The sequence below is a fragment of the Tetrao urogallus genome (genome assembly GCF_951394365.1).
Source record: "Tetrao urogallus genome assembly, chromosome: 2".
In the NCBI taxonomy this organism is placed as follows: Eukaryota; Metazoa; Chordata; class Aves; order Galliformes; family Phasianidae; genus Tetrao; species Tetrao urogallus.
Genome location: NC_136814.1, coordinates 103,133,976 through 103,149,482, shown reverse-complemented (window position 1 = coordinate 103,149,482; position 15,507 = coordinate 103,133,976). Strand labels below are relative to the sequence as shown.

The 15,507-nt window shown below is 42.8% G+C and overlaps 2 protein-coding genes across 2 annotated transcripts in view; one reads left to right on the top strand and one right to left on the bottom strand.

Moving 5' to 3' along the window:
- ZNF512 (zinc finger protein 512) overlaps nucleotides 1-1,915 on the bottom strand; it is a gene marked incomplete at both ends in the record, with an annotated part of 15,474 nt that extends 13,559 nt beyond the window's left edge. The window contains 2 exons of the mRNA XM_079549997.1: nucleotides 89-150; nucleotides 1,901-1,915. Coding sequence (XP_079406123.1) covers nucleotides 89-150; nucleotides 1,901-1,915 — 77 coding nt within the window. The remainder of the gene's footprint in view (nucleotides 1-88; nucleotides 151-1,900) is intronic.
- GPN1 (GPN-loop GTPase 1) lies at nucleotides 1,914-15,507 on the top strand (the record flags this gene model as incomplete). The annotated part of the gene is given in 16 exon segments (XM_079549998.1): nucleotides 1,914-2,009; nucleotides 2,011-2,181; nucleotides 2,183-2,281; nucleotides 2,356-2,449; nucleotides 4,289-4,328; nucleotides 5,871-5,937; nucleotides 6,668-6,705; nucleotides 7,237-7,315; nucleotides 7,403-7,497; nucleotides 8,189-8,234; nucleotides 11,063-11,209; nucleotides 12,378-12,460; nucleotides 13,622-13,661; nucleotides 14,260-14,350; nucleotides 14,783-14,893; nucleotides 15,416-15,507. Coding segments are annotated over 16 exon segments (1,389 nt in total).

The window sequence follows — 15,507 nt, the reverse complement described above, 5'->3', positions numbered from 1 at the left end:
CTACTACATAAAAGTCAGCTGCCGTTTTTCAACAGGAATCTCAATTTTTTTTGGCCCTCAGTCAAAGTCTACACAAAATATTACATACTTTTTGTTTTCCAGAGACTTTGGCCTCTTGCCCTTCTGTCCATGATGCGCAGCGCTGGTAGCCTAACAAAGCAGAACAATTCACATCAGCAGTATAATTTCTCTTCTTCTTTCCAGTCAAGCACAATCACCTGCACTTTGAGGAGGAGCATACCATTCTTTGAATAGGAAAAAAACATCTTTTGCAACAAGGAAGCTGTTCTGTAACAAGGAATCCTTTCACTTCCTGCTAAAGTAGAACTCCAATCAGAATAGCCACAAGCCCCTCTCCCCTTCCCATACGAAATGCAGTCCTCCTTGCACTGGGGCATAATGCAGTTTGTCTTTAATTCAGTGGTACCTGCTTTCTGCCCATACCTTACCACATGGCGACAAGTAAGATTGTCATCTACTGACTTTTCTATGGTGCCTTTTCCCATAATAATTCTTGCATTTTCCAAGCCAAGAATGCTGTTTCTATACTCTTTTGAGTTCTTTTTTTCAGTCTTCATCTCAATTATTTTGTCACTCTCCACAAGTTGCTCAACTATTTCCTTTAACTTTTTGTTGTTCTGTCATTTATCACTTGCTACTTCTTATGTTCCTACTAAGACATGCAATCTAACAGACACCACTGACATTTGCAAGTCAGTATAAACAACTAATTTGCTGTACTTTGTTCCTGGTATGTAGACAACCGTATCATAGAATCACAGAATGGCCTGGGTTGCAAAGACCCACAATGCTCATCCAGTTCCAACCCCCTGCTGTGTGCAGGTCACCAACCAGCAGACCAGGCTGCCCAGAGCCACATCCAGCCTGGCCTTGAATGCCTGCAGGGATGGGGCATCCACAGCCTCCTTGGGCAACCTGTTCCAGTGCCTCACCACTCTCTGGGTGAAAAACTTCACCCTAAGAACTTCAAACTTCACCATGTATAGGAGCAGACAATACTTTACTCTTCCCTCTTCTTCTCTAGTTGAGGATTTGTGTTTGCATTACTTTGATAAGAGTTTACATGCTGCTAGTACCATATACAAGAGTATATGGGAAACTTTATGTCAGAAAGGTGGAGGAACCTCAGTGTGATCAGCAGCTGGAAAAAAAAATCAGGCCATCTAAGTGTGATGTTATAATGATAAAATGAATGAGCACAGTTTGCTGTAATCATCTGCCCTGATCCATCATGAGAAGAACGTCCATGACTGACAAACACAGCACATGTTTGGCTATTTTTAGCACTACTAAGCTTTGTAAAATAATCCAAAATCAGTATGAAGAATTTAAGTCATCGTAAATGATCTGAAGCAACAAGGGAAAGAGATGTGCTGATGAACTGGTTCCACAGATACTGAGAAGGAGTCAGTGGAAACAGCAACTGCCCCATGCGGCCTGTCCCCATTCCCACGGGGACGGCCCTGGGGCAGGCCCAGCACCCTTCTGGACTCATAGAATCACTAAAGTCGGAACAGACCTCTGCGGTAATCAAGTCCAAACGTCAGTTTGCCCCCACCCAGCCCACGTCCCTCAGTGCCACACCTCCACAGCTTTGGAACACCTCCAGGTTCGGTGATCCCGCCACTCTCTGTTCAGCTGTGCCAATACCTGGCCACTCTTTCAGAAAGGAAACATTTCCTAACACCCAACCCGAACCTCTCCCGGCACAGCTAAAGGCCATCACCTCACGTCCTATCGCCGTTAGCCGGCTGACTCTCGAGGCGAGGAAGAGACCCGAAATACCGAGATCCGTTCCCCCTTCCCGACCACCCCCTCCCGCTCCTCCCACACCACAGCGGGGCCGCACGACTCCGGATCGCCTCCGCCAGGCACTCACCGCACTGCCCGGCATGGCGACGCCACCGCAGAGCCCCACGCACGGCCCTCCGCTCCCTTCCGGTCACCTCCAACCGTCTCCTGCCAGCAGCTGCCAGCTCCCAGGCCGCGGGGGCGCCGCCGAGTTCTCCACGCGGTCCGGGCCGGTGGCGAAACGACCCTCCAGAGCGCGCGGCTCCAGGCCGGAAGTTGCAGGCCACATCCCGGAAGCTACTAGCCAATCATCGAAAGCTTCCGGCCGATCGCCGGAAGCTGCGGATCGCGCCCCGGAAACGCAAAAGTGGTGCCGGGAAAGATGGCGGCCGCGGGAGAGTCGGCGGCGGCGCCGGTGTGCGTGTTGGTGCTGGGTATGGCCGGCTCCGGGAAAACTACCTTCGTGCAGGTGAGGGGTGGTGGCGGGCGCTGCCGCATTCCACCGCGCCGGGCGGGGTCTGACGCCATCTTGTGTCCCCGCAGTGCCTCGCGGCCCACCTGCACGGCCAGCGCTGCCCACCTTACGTGATCAACCTGGACCCCGCCGTGCACGAGCTGCCCTTCCCCGCCAACATCGGTGAGAGGGGCGGCAGAGCGACGGGGGAGAAACGGGGTGGGGTGGGGGATCGCGTTTGTAGGGTCTGCAAGAACGGAGTGGTTCCCTTCTGCTGTGAACGAGATAAAGCTGTTCTGATGTGCTGCTTTGCTTATGCTCTGTGAAGAGGAGGAGGTATTTCACAGCACGCACTCGGTTAGGCTGCTTGCTCTCCCTTTAAAAAGTGCCAAGGCCTAACGTGAGGAGGACTTTAAATTGTTGTGGGTGCTGGATTGTTTTCAGTTGGAAGGAACCCCCGAGGACCATCGAGTCCAACAACCCGAAAAATCAAAGCATGTGTCTGAGAGCAGTGTCCAGGTGCTCCTTGAGCTCTGGCAGCTCAGTGCCCACTGCCTTGGGGAGCCTGTTCCACACCCCCTGATGCAGAACCTGATATCCTGCCTGACCCTCCCCTCATGCAGCTTTGTGCCGTTCCCTCAGGTCCTGTCATTGTCACCAGAGGGCAGAGCTCAGTGCTGCCCCTCTGCCCCCTGTGAGGACCTGTAGGCCACCATGAGGCTTCCTCTGCTCTGGGCTGAACACACTGAGGGAACTCAGCAGCATCTCACGTATCTTCTTCTATAGACCCTTGACCATTTTGTAGCCTTCCTCTGGAAACTGTCTTCCGTTTATATCCTTATATTGTGGTACCCAAACCTGCACACGGTGCTTGAGGTGAATCCGCACCAGGTAGAGCTGTGTGAGACAGTCCCTTCCCTTGCCTGGATGACAGTGCTGGGCCTGATGCACCCTGGGGTAAGGTTGGCTTTCTGGGCTGATTGAGCACACTGTTGGCTCATGCTCAACTTGCTGTAGGCCACGTTCCCCAAATTGCTTTCAGCAGGGTTGCTCCTCAGCATCTTATCCCTCAGACTGTATATGTAGCCAGGGGTGCCCCTTCCTGGTTGCAGAATCTGGCACCTGCTCTTGTTAAATTTCATGCAACTGGTGATTGCTCAGCTCTGTGATTTGCCTAGATCTCTGCAAGGTGTCTCTGCTCTTGACAAAGCCAGCAGCTCCTCACAATTTAGTATCATCAGGAAACATGCTGAAAGCACCTCTTAGTCCTAAGTCCAAGTAATTTCTGAAGATGTTAATGAGAACTGTCTCAATAATGGAGTTGGAGTGTGATTTAATGCATGTGGCTTTCTTTCTTTTCTTCTCCCCATCATTGACAATGAACATTTTAGCAGATTTGATTGGGTTTCCTATCCTCAGAGCCGTGCGGTGGCTGTATGCTAACAAATAACTTCTTAAAGCAATGTAAAAGACATTAATTTTTAGATAAAATACCTTAAAAGCAAAAAGCTTTATGCCCAGCCGTTCTCAAACATCTGCTGTTCCCCAAGACTTGCCAGCACTTAGCTTTGTTGAGGATTCTGTCTCTTAAACTTTCTGAGCTAGCCCATCTCTTAGAAAATAAAACAGGTGTTTTGGATATCAGAGTGTTCTTACTGATGTCAGCTGAAGAGTTAGAGAGTGCCTCCCAGTCCTGGGTCTCATAATGTGGTAAGTATTTGAAAGATGTGCGCTTTATTAACTGATGTCAATGAAATAAGAACAAAATTCAGCTTCAGCAGTTATGGCTCTGCAATCTGGTGAAGCTTCACATGAGTCACGCTGGTTTTATGTATCTGCTGAGAGCACAGCAGGTCTGTTTTGTTTTTTATGTATGAGATTTTTCCTGCTGATACTAGATTTGTTACTGAGGCAAAAAGAGACTTGATAGAAAAGGAAAGGTTTTTGATGATAAGCAAATTAACAAAGAAGACTGTTTTAAAGTAAATGTACTGAAACAATTTATGCTTGCTCCCATTCTAGATATCCGGGACACTGTGAAGTACAAAGAAGTCATGAAGCAGTATCTTTTCTTTTGGTCTTGCAATGATCTTTGAAATCTCAGGTTTTGAGAAAGCTGTCACTTTTACATGGGAGGATGAAGGGGGATTGGGATTGCAATAATGGAGATTGTTGCATGAGGACCAAAGGTTTTCGAGTGTGTATTTCTCACATCTGAGATTAGAAATGTGTGTGAGCAAGATTTTTATGCTCCTTGGGTCATTGTCTTCTCATGTGCTGCAGGTGTTTCTGCTTAGTAGCATGTTTTTACAAGTAGTGTGAATCATAGAACAGTTTGTGTTGGAAGGGACCTTTAAGCTCAGGTAGTTCCAGCCCCCTGCTGTAGGCAGGAACACCTCCCTCCAGCCCAGGTTGCTCGCAGCCCCATCCAGCCTGGCCTGGAATGCTTTCAGAGAAGGGGCATCCACAGCCTCTCAGGGCAACCCGTTCAGTGTCTCACCACCCTCACAGGATCTCTGTCCACATCTCTTTTGTGTGTTTTTTGTTCACCCAGTTTGTATTTGTAATAGAGGAGGCCAGCAGCTTTTTCCCTGTGTATTTACAAATCTAATTTTGTTCTTAAAATCATGCAAATTAGTATTTGGCTGTAGGAGGTGAAGAAAAAACTATTTCTGCATAGTTTGATCATAATAAAAGCTTTTTTGTCTCTCTGGGTCTATAAGACATTGCAGTTGTGTCTTAAGCTGCACAGTAGCTTGGGGACTGTGATTCAGTAATATTATACCAAAGTGACTGCAATCCCAGAGAGGTGTGAAGGTCTTTTATGCCTTAAGTTGTAGGCTTTGCAGATGGATGTAATACACAATGCTTGCATTTGGCATACTAGTGTGACTTCTTAATGGAATGTTTTAAGAAAAAATAGAAATGATGGATGTTAGGATTGTGATTTTGGCTGTTTGATCAGGAGTTACTAGCAAAACATCTTAGCAGAAGTTTGAATTTGGTATGTGGACATGTTACTTGCTTTGCTGTTTGTTAACTGTCACTGGATTTTAACATCTCATTAACTTCTTTACAGAAAGGGCCGTTAAGCACTGCAATAGGCTGCCCAGGGAGGTGGTTGAGTCACATCCCTGGATGTGTTTAAAATCTGTTTGTTTGTGGTGCTCAGGGACGTGATTGAGCAGAGGGCTGTTGGAGTTGGGTAATATGGTTGGGTTGTGGTTGGACTCGATCATCTTTAAGGTCTTTTCCAACCTGAGATCAAGTACTGAGTTACTGACTGTGTAGTGGATCTTTTCTGGAAAGACAAAGAACGTGTGCATGTGTTTTTTTTCCATCTGGAATAGTAATGCTTGGATAGTGGCAAGGGAAACCTCGGGGTAAACCCTCTTCACTTTGACAGTCACCCTTGTTGGTGTAAGAAAAGGGCCACGCTATTTATCTACTGCAGCACTTAGAAGACTTAATTGTGTGTGTGGAGCTTTGTCTTTTTCTGTAAGGTATCCAGTGTGCGTTGCAAAAGGCCAACAACTATCAGAATGTTAAAAAAAAGCTCTCTGAGGTCTCCATGATCATCTGCTTTCCTGAATGAAGCATGTAGATACGGGCTGGGCCCGAATGGTGGAATAGTGACCTCTCTCAATCTTTTTGCTACGAGATTTGATCAGGTATGAGGTTGCTCGTATGTGATACCATGCTATTAATGCTGTGCCTGGAGGCTCTATGTGTTTTTTGTGTACAGAGTTTCAGAAAGTTCTATTTAACCTTCTAATATTTTTCTAGAGTTAGTGCATTCTCCCTATTTTGCAAAGCAGCCAAACTGCAGCAGGTCTTTTAATTAAGTGAAATATATCCTTATTCTTTTCCTACAGTTCTTTGTAATGTAAAATTTTGAGGCTTCGTGTACAGAACTTTAAGTCACATAACTGTTCTGTTTCTGTATTCCCTGTAAAAACTTGCACGTGATTGCTCTGACTTTGAGGTAGGGAAGTCACTTTTGGAGATTGATTAAGTTTCTCTAAGCTTATTCGATAATTTTATGTTCTCTTAAATGTTAATGCTTAATCAGCACTGGAGTGGCAAGCTTATTGAGTTAAAGAAGTGCCAAATCTCTTAGGAAATAGGTAGAGAACAGCTGCATTCATTGTATCATTTGTTTCAGCACTACAAGAACACAGGTAAAATCAGGGCTGTTTTTGCAAGGTCTCACAGTATCTGAGTGTTTGCTATCCGTTTCCATTTCAGATTTAGAGACTTCTAGCTTTTGTTGTATCACTGTCTATTTTGATAGCTATAGTAGCTGTGCAAGCTAAAGTTGAGGCTTGCATTACAAAATGATTATTCAAGTTTCCTGTTCAGAGCCTAAAATACAAACTGTACTGCTGCTTTTTCCATCAGGTGATGAAGTTTATCGAAAAACGACAAAATGCATCCAAGTGAGTGTATTCCACCAGGTTTTGCTACTCTGGAATCTATGTGGGAAAATATGTGACATCCATAAAAAGGATCTCTGTGCGTTTCCTAGTTGTTCTTCCACCTTGGGGGTAAATTTTATCTGGAAAAAAAGCGTGGAACTAGAACAGGTTACTGGACTTTTAACAAGATATGTGTTACAAAGAAATATCTACTGGTTCTAGATTGGCTTTTCTCATCCTTCATCAGACTTCCACTTTTTTCCTCGCTTTCCTTCCTAAACAGGCAGCACTTGGCTTTGGTTCTGGAGAGTTTGTGATAGTATGTGTGAAATTCATGCCTTTGGCTCTAACAGAATCTTAAGAGAGTGAGTGCTTCTCACAAAAGTCACACCGGAATTTTTCAGCTATCTCATCACTGTTTGGGGGATGCTTTTCTGATCTGTAACACAGTAATAATGTGATTTGCTGTTCCCTGCATGTGGTAACCTGGTCACAACAGAACTGTGTGCCTAATTTTCCCTTTTGTTGTTGTTGGTGGTGACTTCTTAACAGGTATGTTATCATTGACACACCAGGACAGATTGAGGTGTTCACGTGGTCGGCATCAGGAACCATCATAACTGAGGCACTGGTAGGTGTATTCTTTATCCTTGACATTGAGGCTGTGTGAAAAATGGCCTGCTTTCTAATCAAGATGCCTTTTGCCATGTTTTCCCAGGCTTCCTCTTTTCCTTCAGTTGTTGTTTATGTGATGGACACCTCTCGCAGTACCAACCCTATCACCTTTATGTCCAACATGCTCTATGCCTGCAGGTAAGAGAAGCTGAATATGCAAACTGTCTCTTTTGAGTGCTTTGTCCCCTTCATATTATCTGATGGGGTGGGAGAGTATTTGTTTAGACTTCATCCAGGGAGCTTTTCAGTTGAGAATGTGTGCAACTCATTTTTTGGGAATGTGGCTGATAGGAAGGAGCAGGGCTTACAGTAAAGTTAGAATGTTGTGGCCACATTCAATCTGCCTTCTGACTTGAATAAGGGATTTCTGTTGTTAAAATAAATAATGGAGCAGACAAATTATTAAGTATGTGAATCCCAATGTTGACTTCTTTTAATGCATTTCTTCCAGATGTTGACTGTAGTTCAGTTTTCTTCTTGTCTCTGAGAAAAGATGGCTCTAACTTAAATGTCTGACAAGTAGGGGCTTAGCATATTGGATTTCTAGAATCATAGAATGGCGTGGGTTAAAAAGGCCCACAATGATCACCTAGATCCAACCCCCTGCTATGTGCAGGGTCGCCAACCAGCAGACCAGGCTGCCCAGAGCCACATCCAGCCTGGCCTTGAATGCCTGCAGGGATTCAGAAGAGATCAGAAGAGATTTGGAAGTCATCTTGGAATGTTCTGCATAAGTCTTGCCTGCTTTGTGCTTAATATTTTTATCTGTTTTGATGAGTGTTAAATTAATTTTTAACAGTTATTTGTTTTTGTTCTGTTAAAATTTCAGTATCCTGTACAAGACAAAGCTGCCTTTTATTGTTGTCATGAACAAGGTAAATGAAAGCTATGGTTTCTAAGTTCCAGTAAGTAGAGTATTTTTCTCTTTAGTTTGTTTTGTTGTAACGTCTTCGTCTTATTATAGAATCGTAGAATCATAGAATGGCCTGGGTTGAAAAGGACCACAATGATCATTGAGTTGCAACTCCCCTGCTGTGTGCAGGGTTGCCAACCACCAGACCAGGCTTTTTCTGAAAAAGAAAGGCTGGGAAGGAGCTGCAGGCTGAAAACTGAATCTAGAAAAGACCTTTAACCAGGCAAAGTATGTAGTGAGAACAAACAGGGACAGGCAGTTACACCCAAACATTTAAATGACATTAGATGTCATGCTACCAATTTGAAAAATGTTTTGCAGGATCTGTTAGAGGTTTGGTTTCTTGAGACTTTCTTGTTCTGAACCTTTTTTTTGAGTGAATTTTGTAAAATATGTTTTACAAATTCAGTGTTAACTAGAAGTGTATGTCACAGCGGTAGATTTTCCCTTGGGAAGTTGTCTGAGTGACTAGGTTCTCATCTTAGTCTTTAAGAATCTATTCTCATCTTAGTCTTTAAGAGTAGAATATTTGGACCTTGGCCCAGAAATTCCCACCACTTCAATGTTCTTTCGGTAGATTTTCATCTGCACTTGTTTTAAAGTGTGCCATCCATGGCCTCCTGACAGCTTAATGCTGTGCTATAAGGAAGCATAACTTTCTAACGTAAGGGTAAGTTCATTATTGAATCTGCCTTTACAGTTCCCTGCCTTCTTAAAATAATTGTCTTAAGCATTGCTTCTGAACACTGGACTGAAGACTTATGGTAGGAATTGTGTCATACCTGCCTGTACAAAATGGGTATGGTTCTAATTGGTGACTTTTAAAATGTACCAGTATCTGCCAGAAAGCAGATACTGTGCTGAGGATGCACCTCTGTTGTTGTGTTAGGTATTGGTTTGTAGCCTAAAGGAGTGCTTTTAAGCTTAACAGCTTGCCAGCTCTTTAAACATAATAATTCCATGTATTAGTAGACTCTGTTGTAAGTACTGTTCGCAGGCATTCTTTGTATTCAAGGAGTTGTTGTTCCAACACAGCAATTTTTGTGTGTGCATACGTATCTCACATCCTTCTTTTTACAGTGTCAGTGCTGTGAGTGTGAAATTTTACCTCGCCTCTGCTGAGCAGGATTGATATCTGATGTGCTCCAACTACATGCATCTCCCTAGTGAACCTTACAGTGCATTTCTTTAATATCTTCTTCCTTACTTAGCAAGTTTTTGTATGCTATTCTACAGACAATAGCTCTAGAATAAACTGTGGCAAAGGGCATGAGGCAGAAAAATGGTTTTCTCTCTTAAGAAAATGCTTTTTTGGCAAGACTAAAAGAAATGGAACTTCCACAGTATGTGTATGGAAGGGTAGCTCCAAGGTTTGAGGCTCACAACTTCATTTAGATCTGGATTCTAGCCTTCAGTAACAAGACGAGTCAGCAGCATTTGAAGAATTATTGACAAGCACTTCAAAATTGATTCCTTGTGAGAATGGAGAAATCCCAAGAATTTGCAGTGATAAAGAGAGGGCCTTGAGGGTACTTCTTCACAGGAGTGGGCAGTGTGTGCTTGCAGCCCAGAAGACTAACCATGCCTTGGGCTCCATCAAAAGAAGCATAGCTAGCAGGTCAGAGGAGGTGATTGATTGTCTTCACTCTGCCTTTGTGAGACCTCACCTGGGCTTCTGTATTCTAAGAAAAGGCTTTGGGGACTGTAGTGCCAGGACAAGGGTTAATGGTTTTAAACTAAGAGTAGGTTTAGATTAGATACAAGTAAGAAATTATTTCCTATGAAGGAGGTGAGGCACTGGAACAGGTTGCCCAAAGGAGTTGATGCTCTCTACCTGACAGTGTTCAAGACAAGGTTGGATGGGGCTTTGGGCACCTCAGTGTAATTGCAAGTTTCATCCCCCCCACTCCACAGCAGGGAGGTTGTGACTAGATGATCTTTAAGGTTCCTTCCAACCCAGATCATTCTGTGACATAGATTTAAGAAACATTAGATTTGCAGAGGACAAAAAATACCAACTTTCAGAGGTGATTCAGTTTTGCTTTTAGAACTCAATCAAAGCATTTCTAAATTGTCAGTGTTTTGGATCCTTGGTGGGTTCAGTTCTGTCACAAGTATTTTGAATAATACAAGGAAATATTTCCTTTTTCAGTTTTCCTCCTTCCTACTGGTGCTGGGAAATGAAATATATTGGTTGTAGGCACTTGTGTTGTAATAGTTGAGTATTTCCATGTACTTTGATATGTTTATAAAACTCTTTAATAGGCTGTTCAATTATCAATGCAAGTAAACTTACGAAACCATCTTATCTGTTTTGTGTCCATGATCTTGCTCTGAGTTTAGTTTGTAAGTTCTTTAGGTCAGAGCACAGCTGAAAGGTGCTATAGCGTGTTGCCTAACATAGAAGTGTCCCACAGCCCCCAAACAATTAAAGAAGGATTCAATCTGTTCTTGTCACACCTCGTTCATAAAATGTAACATTTACAAATTAAGCTGTTTTATAAAGCAAGGTTTGGATGCCTTTCAGTAAGCCATACCATTTTTTATAGCAAGACTTCCAGTTGTTTTCTTAAACACTCCTTAAAACTGAGATAGGTGTTGTCTTCTTGTATTCAAGTAGTTGATTAAATTAAAAAAAGCAGAACTTGGAAAACTGCAGACCAGGGCTGAATGTTTTGAAAACATCAGCATTATGTAAGTAAGTTTAACATGCATTTCTTTAAATTAGCCTCAGGATGTGGACAAAGAATTAATTATTTATTACTCTTGAAAACTGTCTTCTCCTTCCAGACAGACATAATTGATCATAGTTTTGCAGTAGAGTGGATGCAGGACTTTGAGACTTTTCAGGATGCTCTGAATCAAGAGACTTCCTATGTCAGTAACCTGACTCGTTCTATGAGTTTAGTGCTGGATGAGTTTTACAGTTCACTGAAGGTAAGTTTTCTCTCTTTTTTTTTTTTTTCTTAATTTTATCTTTAATTGTAAATGCCTTTCACAAAAACCTGCAGAAGAGAAAGCTCAAGGAGTCTAGTTGGTAGCTGGTGTCTAGCAGTGTTCCCCCTGGGTCAAGTAATCTTTAATTTATCCATCAGTGACTTGGATGAAGTGATAGGGTGCCTCCTCAGCAAGTCTGCAGTTGCTGTCAAACTGTGTGGAGTGCTCTGCTGCCTCTCAGAAGGTTCTCAACATGCTGGAGCAATTTGTTCTCAGGGTCCAGCTGGAGGCCTGCAGGTAGCAGTGTTCCCTTGATCAGCGTCTTCATCGGTGACCTGGATGCAGGGCTAGAGTTCACCCTCAGCAAGTTGGCTGATGATACAAAGCCGGAAGGAGAGGCTGACACACAAGAAGGCTGTGCTGCCATTCAGTGAGATGTGGGCAGGCTGAGAGTTGGGCAGAGAGGAACCTGATGAGGTTCAACGATGGCAAGCGTAGAGTCCTACACGTGGGGTGGAATAGCCAGGTGCAGCAGTACAGGTTAGGAGCTGAGCTGCTGCAGAGGAGGCTCCTGGTGGATAACATGTTGCCCGTGAGCCAGCAGAGTGTCATTGTGGCCAAGATGGCCAGTTTCTCACTGCTATCATCTGTTAGTAGTTGGTAATAAATTACATTCATATCCTCATGCTGAGTCTGTTCTGCCTGTGGCTATAATCTCCTTGTCATTCTCAGCCTTGGAGCCTTTTTTAATGGTTATTCTTTTCCTCAGTTCCTTTGAGATGGGAGAGAGTGGTGTGACAGAGCTTCATTGCTGTGAAACTATCACAATTGCCCCATCTTGTTCATCATATTTAGGCACTGTATTATCTTAACTATATTTTTTGTGGGATATTGAGTTCTGAAGTACAAGAGTGTGCTGCAGAACCAAGTTTTCCTTTTTAAACTAGTATTATTTTTCTTCTGTGATTAATTTTATAGAAGAGAAAGGAAAGCTCAATTCCCTGGGTTATTTAAAAGTAGAGACTGGGGGAGGAAATGGGTATCACTGGATTCCCACAGGTATTTTTTCAAAGACATTGCTTAGCCTTTCTAGCTCGCATTCTCTGTCCGTCACCTAAAAATTCACTTCAGTTACCTTTTAGTTCTAATGCATGGTTTTCTTTTACAGGTGGTTGGTGTTTCTGCTGTGTTAGGCACAGGACTGGATGATTTTTTTGTTCAGCTCTCTAAAGCTGTAGAAGAATATGAGAGGTAAGTTGGTAATATTTGATTCCTGACCCTCCGAATACTTGCTGAAATTACTGATTCACTAAGCTACTCCTTTCATTTGAAGAAGTGTTCATTTTTCAAGCCAAGGTAGTAAGGTTTCTAATAAACTGAAATCTAAGAGTATAAGAAGAAGCAATCAAAAGAAACCATGTAGTGCTGAATTTTTTTGTGCTAGTCAGTGGGAAAAAAAGTAAAAGCCAATTGTGCTAGCAAATTCTGAAGTAGTTTTTTGACCTGGTTCTGTGCAATGATCAAGCTTTGTACTGTCCTCATAAAGAGGTAGACAGAGTAGGCGAGTGAGCTAAAATTCAAGAATTCGTTGAGAACTTGATGGATTTACTGGATTCTTCCTCATGAAGTACTGCTGGACTGCTCTGTAACATTAGAAAGCAAATCTAGGAATTCGGGTTACATGGAAATAGTTAAGACAGATCTAATACTATTTTTAGAGGAGAATACATCATGCTGGATCAGACAGTCTGAGAAAGGCTGCTACAGCTTCGTGCTCCCCACATCAAACTAATAGGGAGTCTGGATGTCATGTGTGGCTGGCTGTGTACATACAAATGAGATGGATACACAGAGAGCTTTTTGTGAACTTCATAGAATGGCTTAGGTTGGAACGGATCTTTAAGACCATCCATTTCCAACCCCATCGCCTTGGACAGGGTTGGCACCCACTAGATCAAGTTGCCACATGGTAGATCAGGCTGCCCAGGGCCCCATCCAGTCTGGTCTTCAATGCCTTCAAGGATGGGGCTTCTACAGCTTCTTTGAGCAACCTATGCCAGAGTCTCACTGCTCTCTGAGTAAAGAATTTCTTTCTAACATCTGATTTTTCCCTCTTTTAGTTTAGTCAGAGTGAGTGATTTGCTGGTTATGGCAGTGTAATGACTAGTTCTATAGAGCTGGGTTGGTTGTTTTTTTCTTCTTTTTTTCCAATTTTTATTTTTTAATGAAACCAGACTGCATGAGAACAGTTTGGCATTTTAATGGGAGTATATTCACTTCTTTTACATCCTTTAGTTTCAGGTTAGAAGTAGCCTTAGTTTGGGATAGAAACAAGCCTTGAAAGTGATCCTTTCTGTACATAAATGATGTTTTAGCTGAGAATGAATGACCTGTGTATATTTACTTTTGCAGGGAATATCGTCCTGAATATGAGCGCCTGAGGAAAACATTGGTTTGTATTTTTAACTGCTGTAGCCTGGAGTGCTGTATCTTGCAGTCACTTTTATGTGTAGAATTGACTCTGTGTTGTGAGGCTGTAACATTTCATTTAATATTAAGTGTGAAAAGGTCTGAAGCTCACAGGCTGACTTTTTCCCCTAGATTTGGTGAGGCACATCTTTACAGAAATAGGGGTGTTTTGTAGAAGAGACGTCGCTCGCTGTATTAGTGCTAAATTCAAGTGCATATTTCTGCACCCGTCAAATGCAGTTTTGACTGAGATAATTCATAGTGAAGACCGAATTGGGATGCCAAAATGAGTAGCTCTGCTCACATAGAGTTCTGGCTGTGCAAGGAGAGTTCTTGCAGGCAAAGCTTCATTAAGTTAGATTTCCTTATGCTGCTGAAAATGTTCCTGAAGTTCATCATGCTGGAAGTTGCTTTCCATGCTTAACCAGAAGTTTTGTGTAACTTCAGCTGCAGTGTAAGACCTGCTTTGTTGACTTCTGTTTTTCGGGTTGTTTTTGTTTTTGTTTCACCCCTGGGACAGAGTATTGTGGGAGATGTATTTTAAATGTTTTGAGAAGCCACTTGTAACTTTGTACCCACAGGAGAAGGCTCAAAATAAACAAAAGAGAGATCAGCTGGAGCGCCTTCGGAAGGACATGGGCCCTGTGTGCATGCAGGGCAACACACTTGCAGGTATTTTCTCAGGAATGAAGATAGCTTTCCTCTGCAAAAACATGAAAGTGTTCATCTTAGTGGAGTGGGACTTCAGTTCCTGTGGGGTGGGTCAGACTTACCTCTACTGTGTGTCAGTCACAAACATGCAAAGAAGAAAACCTGGGGTGTAGATAAAGCAGTGGATGCACTCAGAGGAATGAAATATTTGAGAAAAGATGAAACAGTCAAATTAGAATATGAGAAAATTGTCCTGTTTGTTGAGCTGTTGCCTTGTATGAGGTTCAGTTTGGTGCTGATGCGGTCTGTCCTGAATCTTGGGATAGAAAGCTCGTGCTTACAGGTTCCCTTTAGAGTAGGTATTTATAGTATGCACATAGAAATGGTCAGGGCATGAGCTAACTTACTTATTAGTGTGATGTTTTGCCTATAACCATTTCTGTTCCTTCCAAGGGTCTGATGATGCTTCTGCAATGGGTCCCTCTGAGCTGATCCTAACACGAGGAAATCTTGATGAGGATGAAGAAGAGAGGGAGAGTGACACTGATGACATTGACCATGAAGGTAAGGGAATGAGAGATGGGATTTGATCTAAAAGCTGCTCATGTAGGCATGAAATATCCTCTGTATTTCATTAACTGTATTGACCGTAACAAGAGCTTAAGAGCAAACATTCAATCACCTAAATAAAGGTGTCTGAATCTGTAGCAGAAGCCCACTACAGTGTTCAGTTTAGTGATATCACACTCCTTCACCACACTTGTGGAAGTTCAACTGCAAATTTTATATTTGAGTAAGCATTTTAAATAAAATAATGCATAAAATAAGATGCATGCACTAGGCAACTTGTTATGCCTTTTAAGTTCTTATACTGTGTCGTGTTCTGTTACAGAGTTTGCAGACTTTATCTTCATTCTTTCCTTGTTCAGTTAATATTCAGGATCACTTCTTTCTTTTCCCTTGTAATGAAATGGACCTGCGGTGTTGCTCAGACTAGCATGATTCTGGTTTTCTTCAGGAACACAAATAGAACAAATGCTGAAATGGTGTTAAACTGATTATTTTTTTTTTTTCTTTTCCTCCCAGTTACTGAGGAGAGTCACGAAGAACCAGCTTTCAAAAACTTTATGCAAGAAACACGGATGAGATACCAGAGAAGAAGCAATGAGAATGAATGA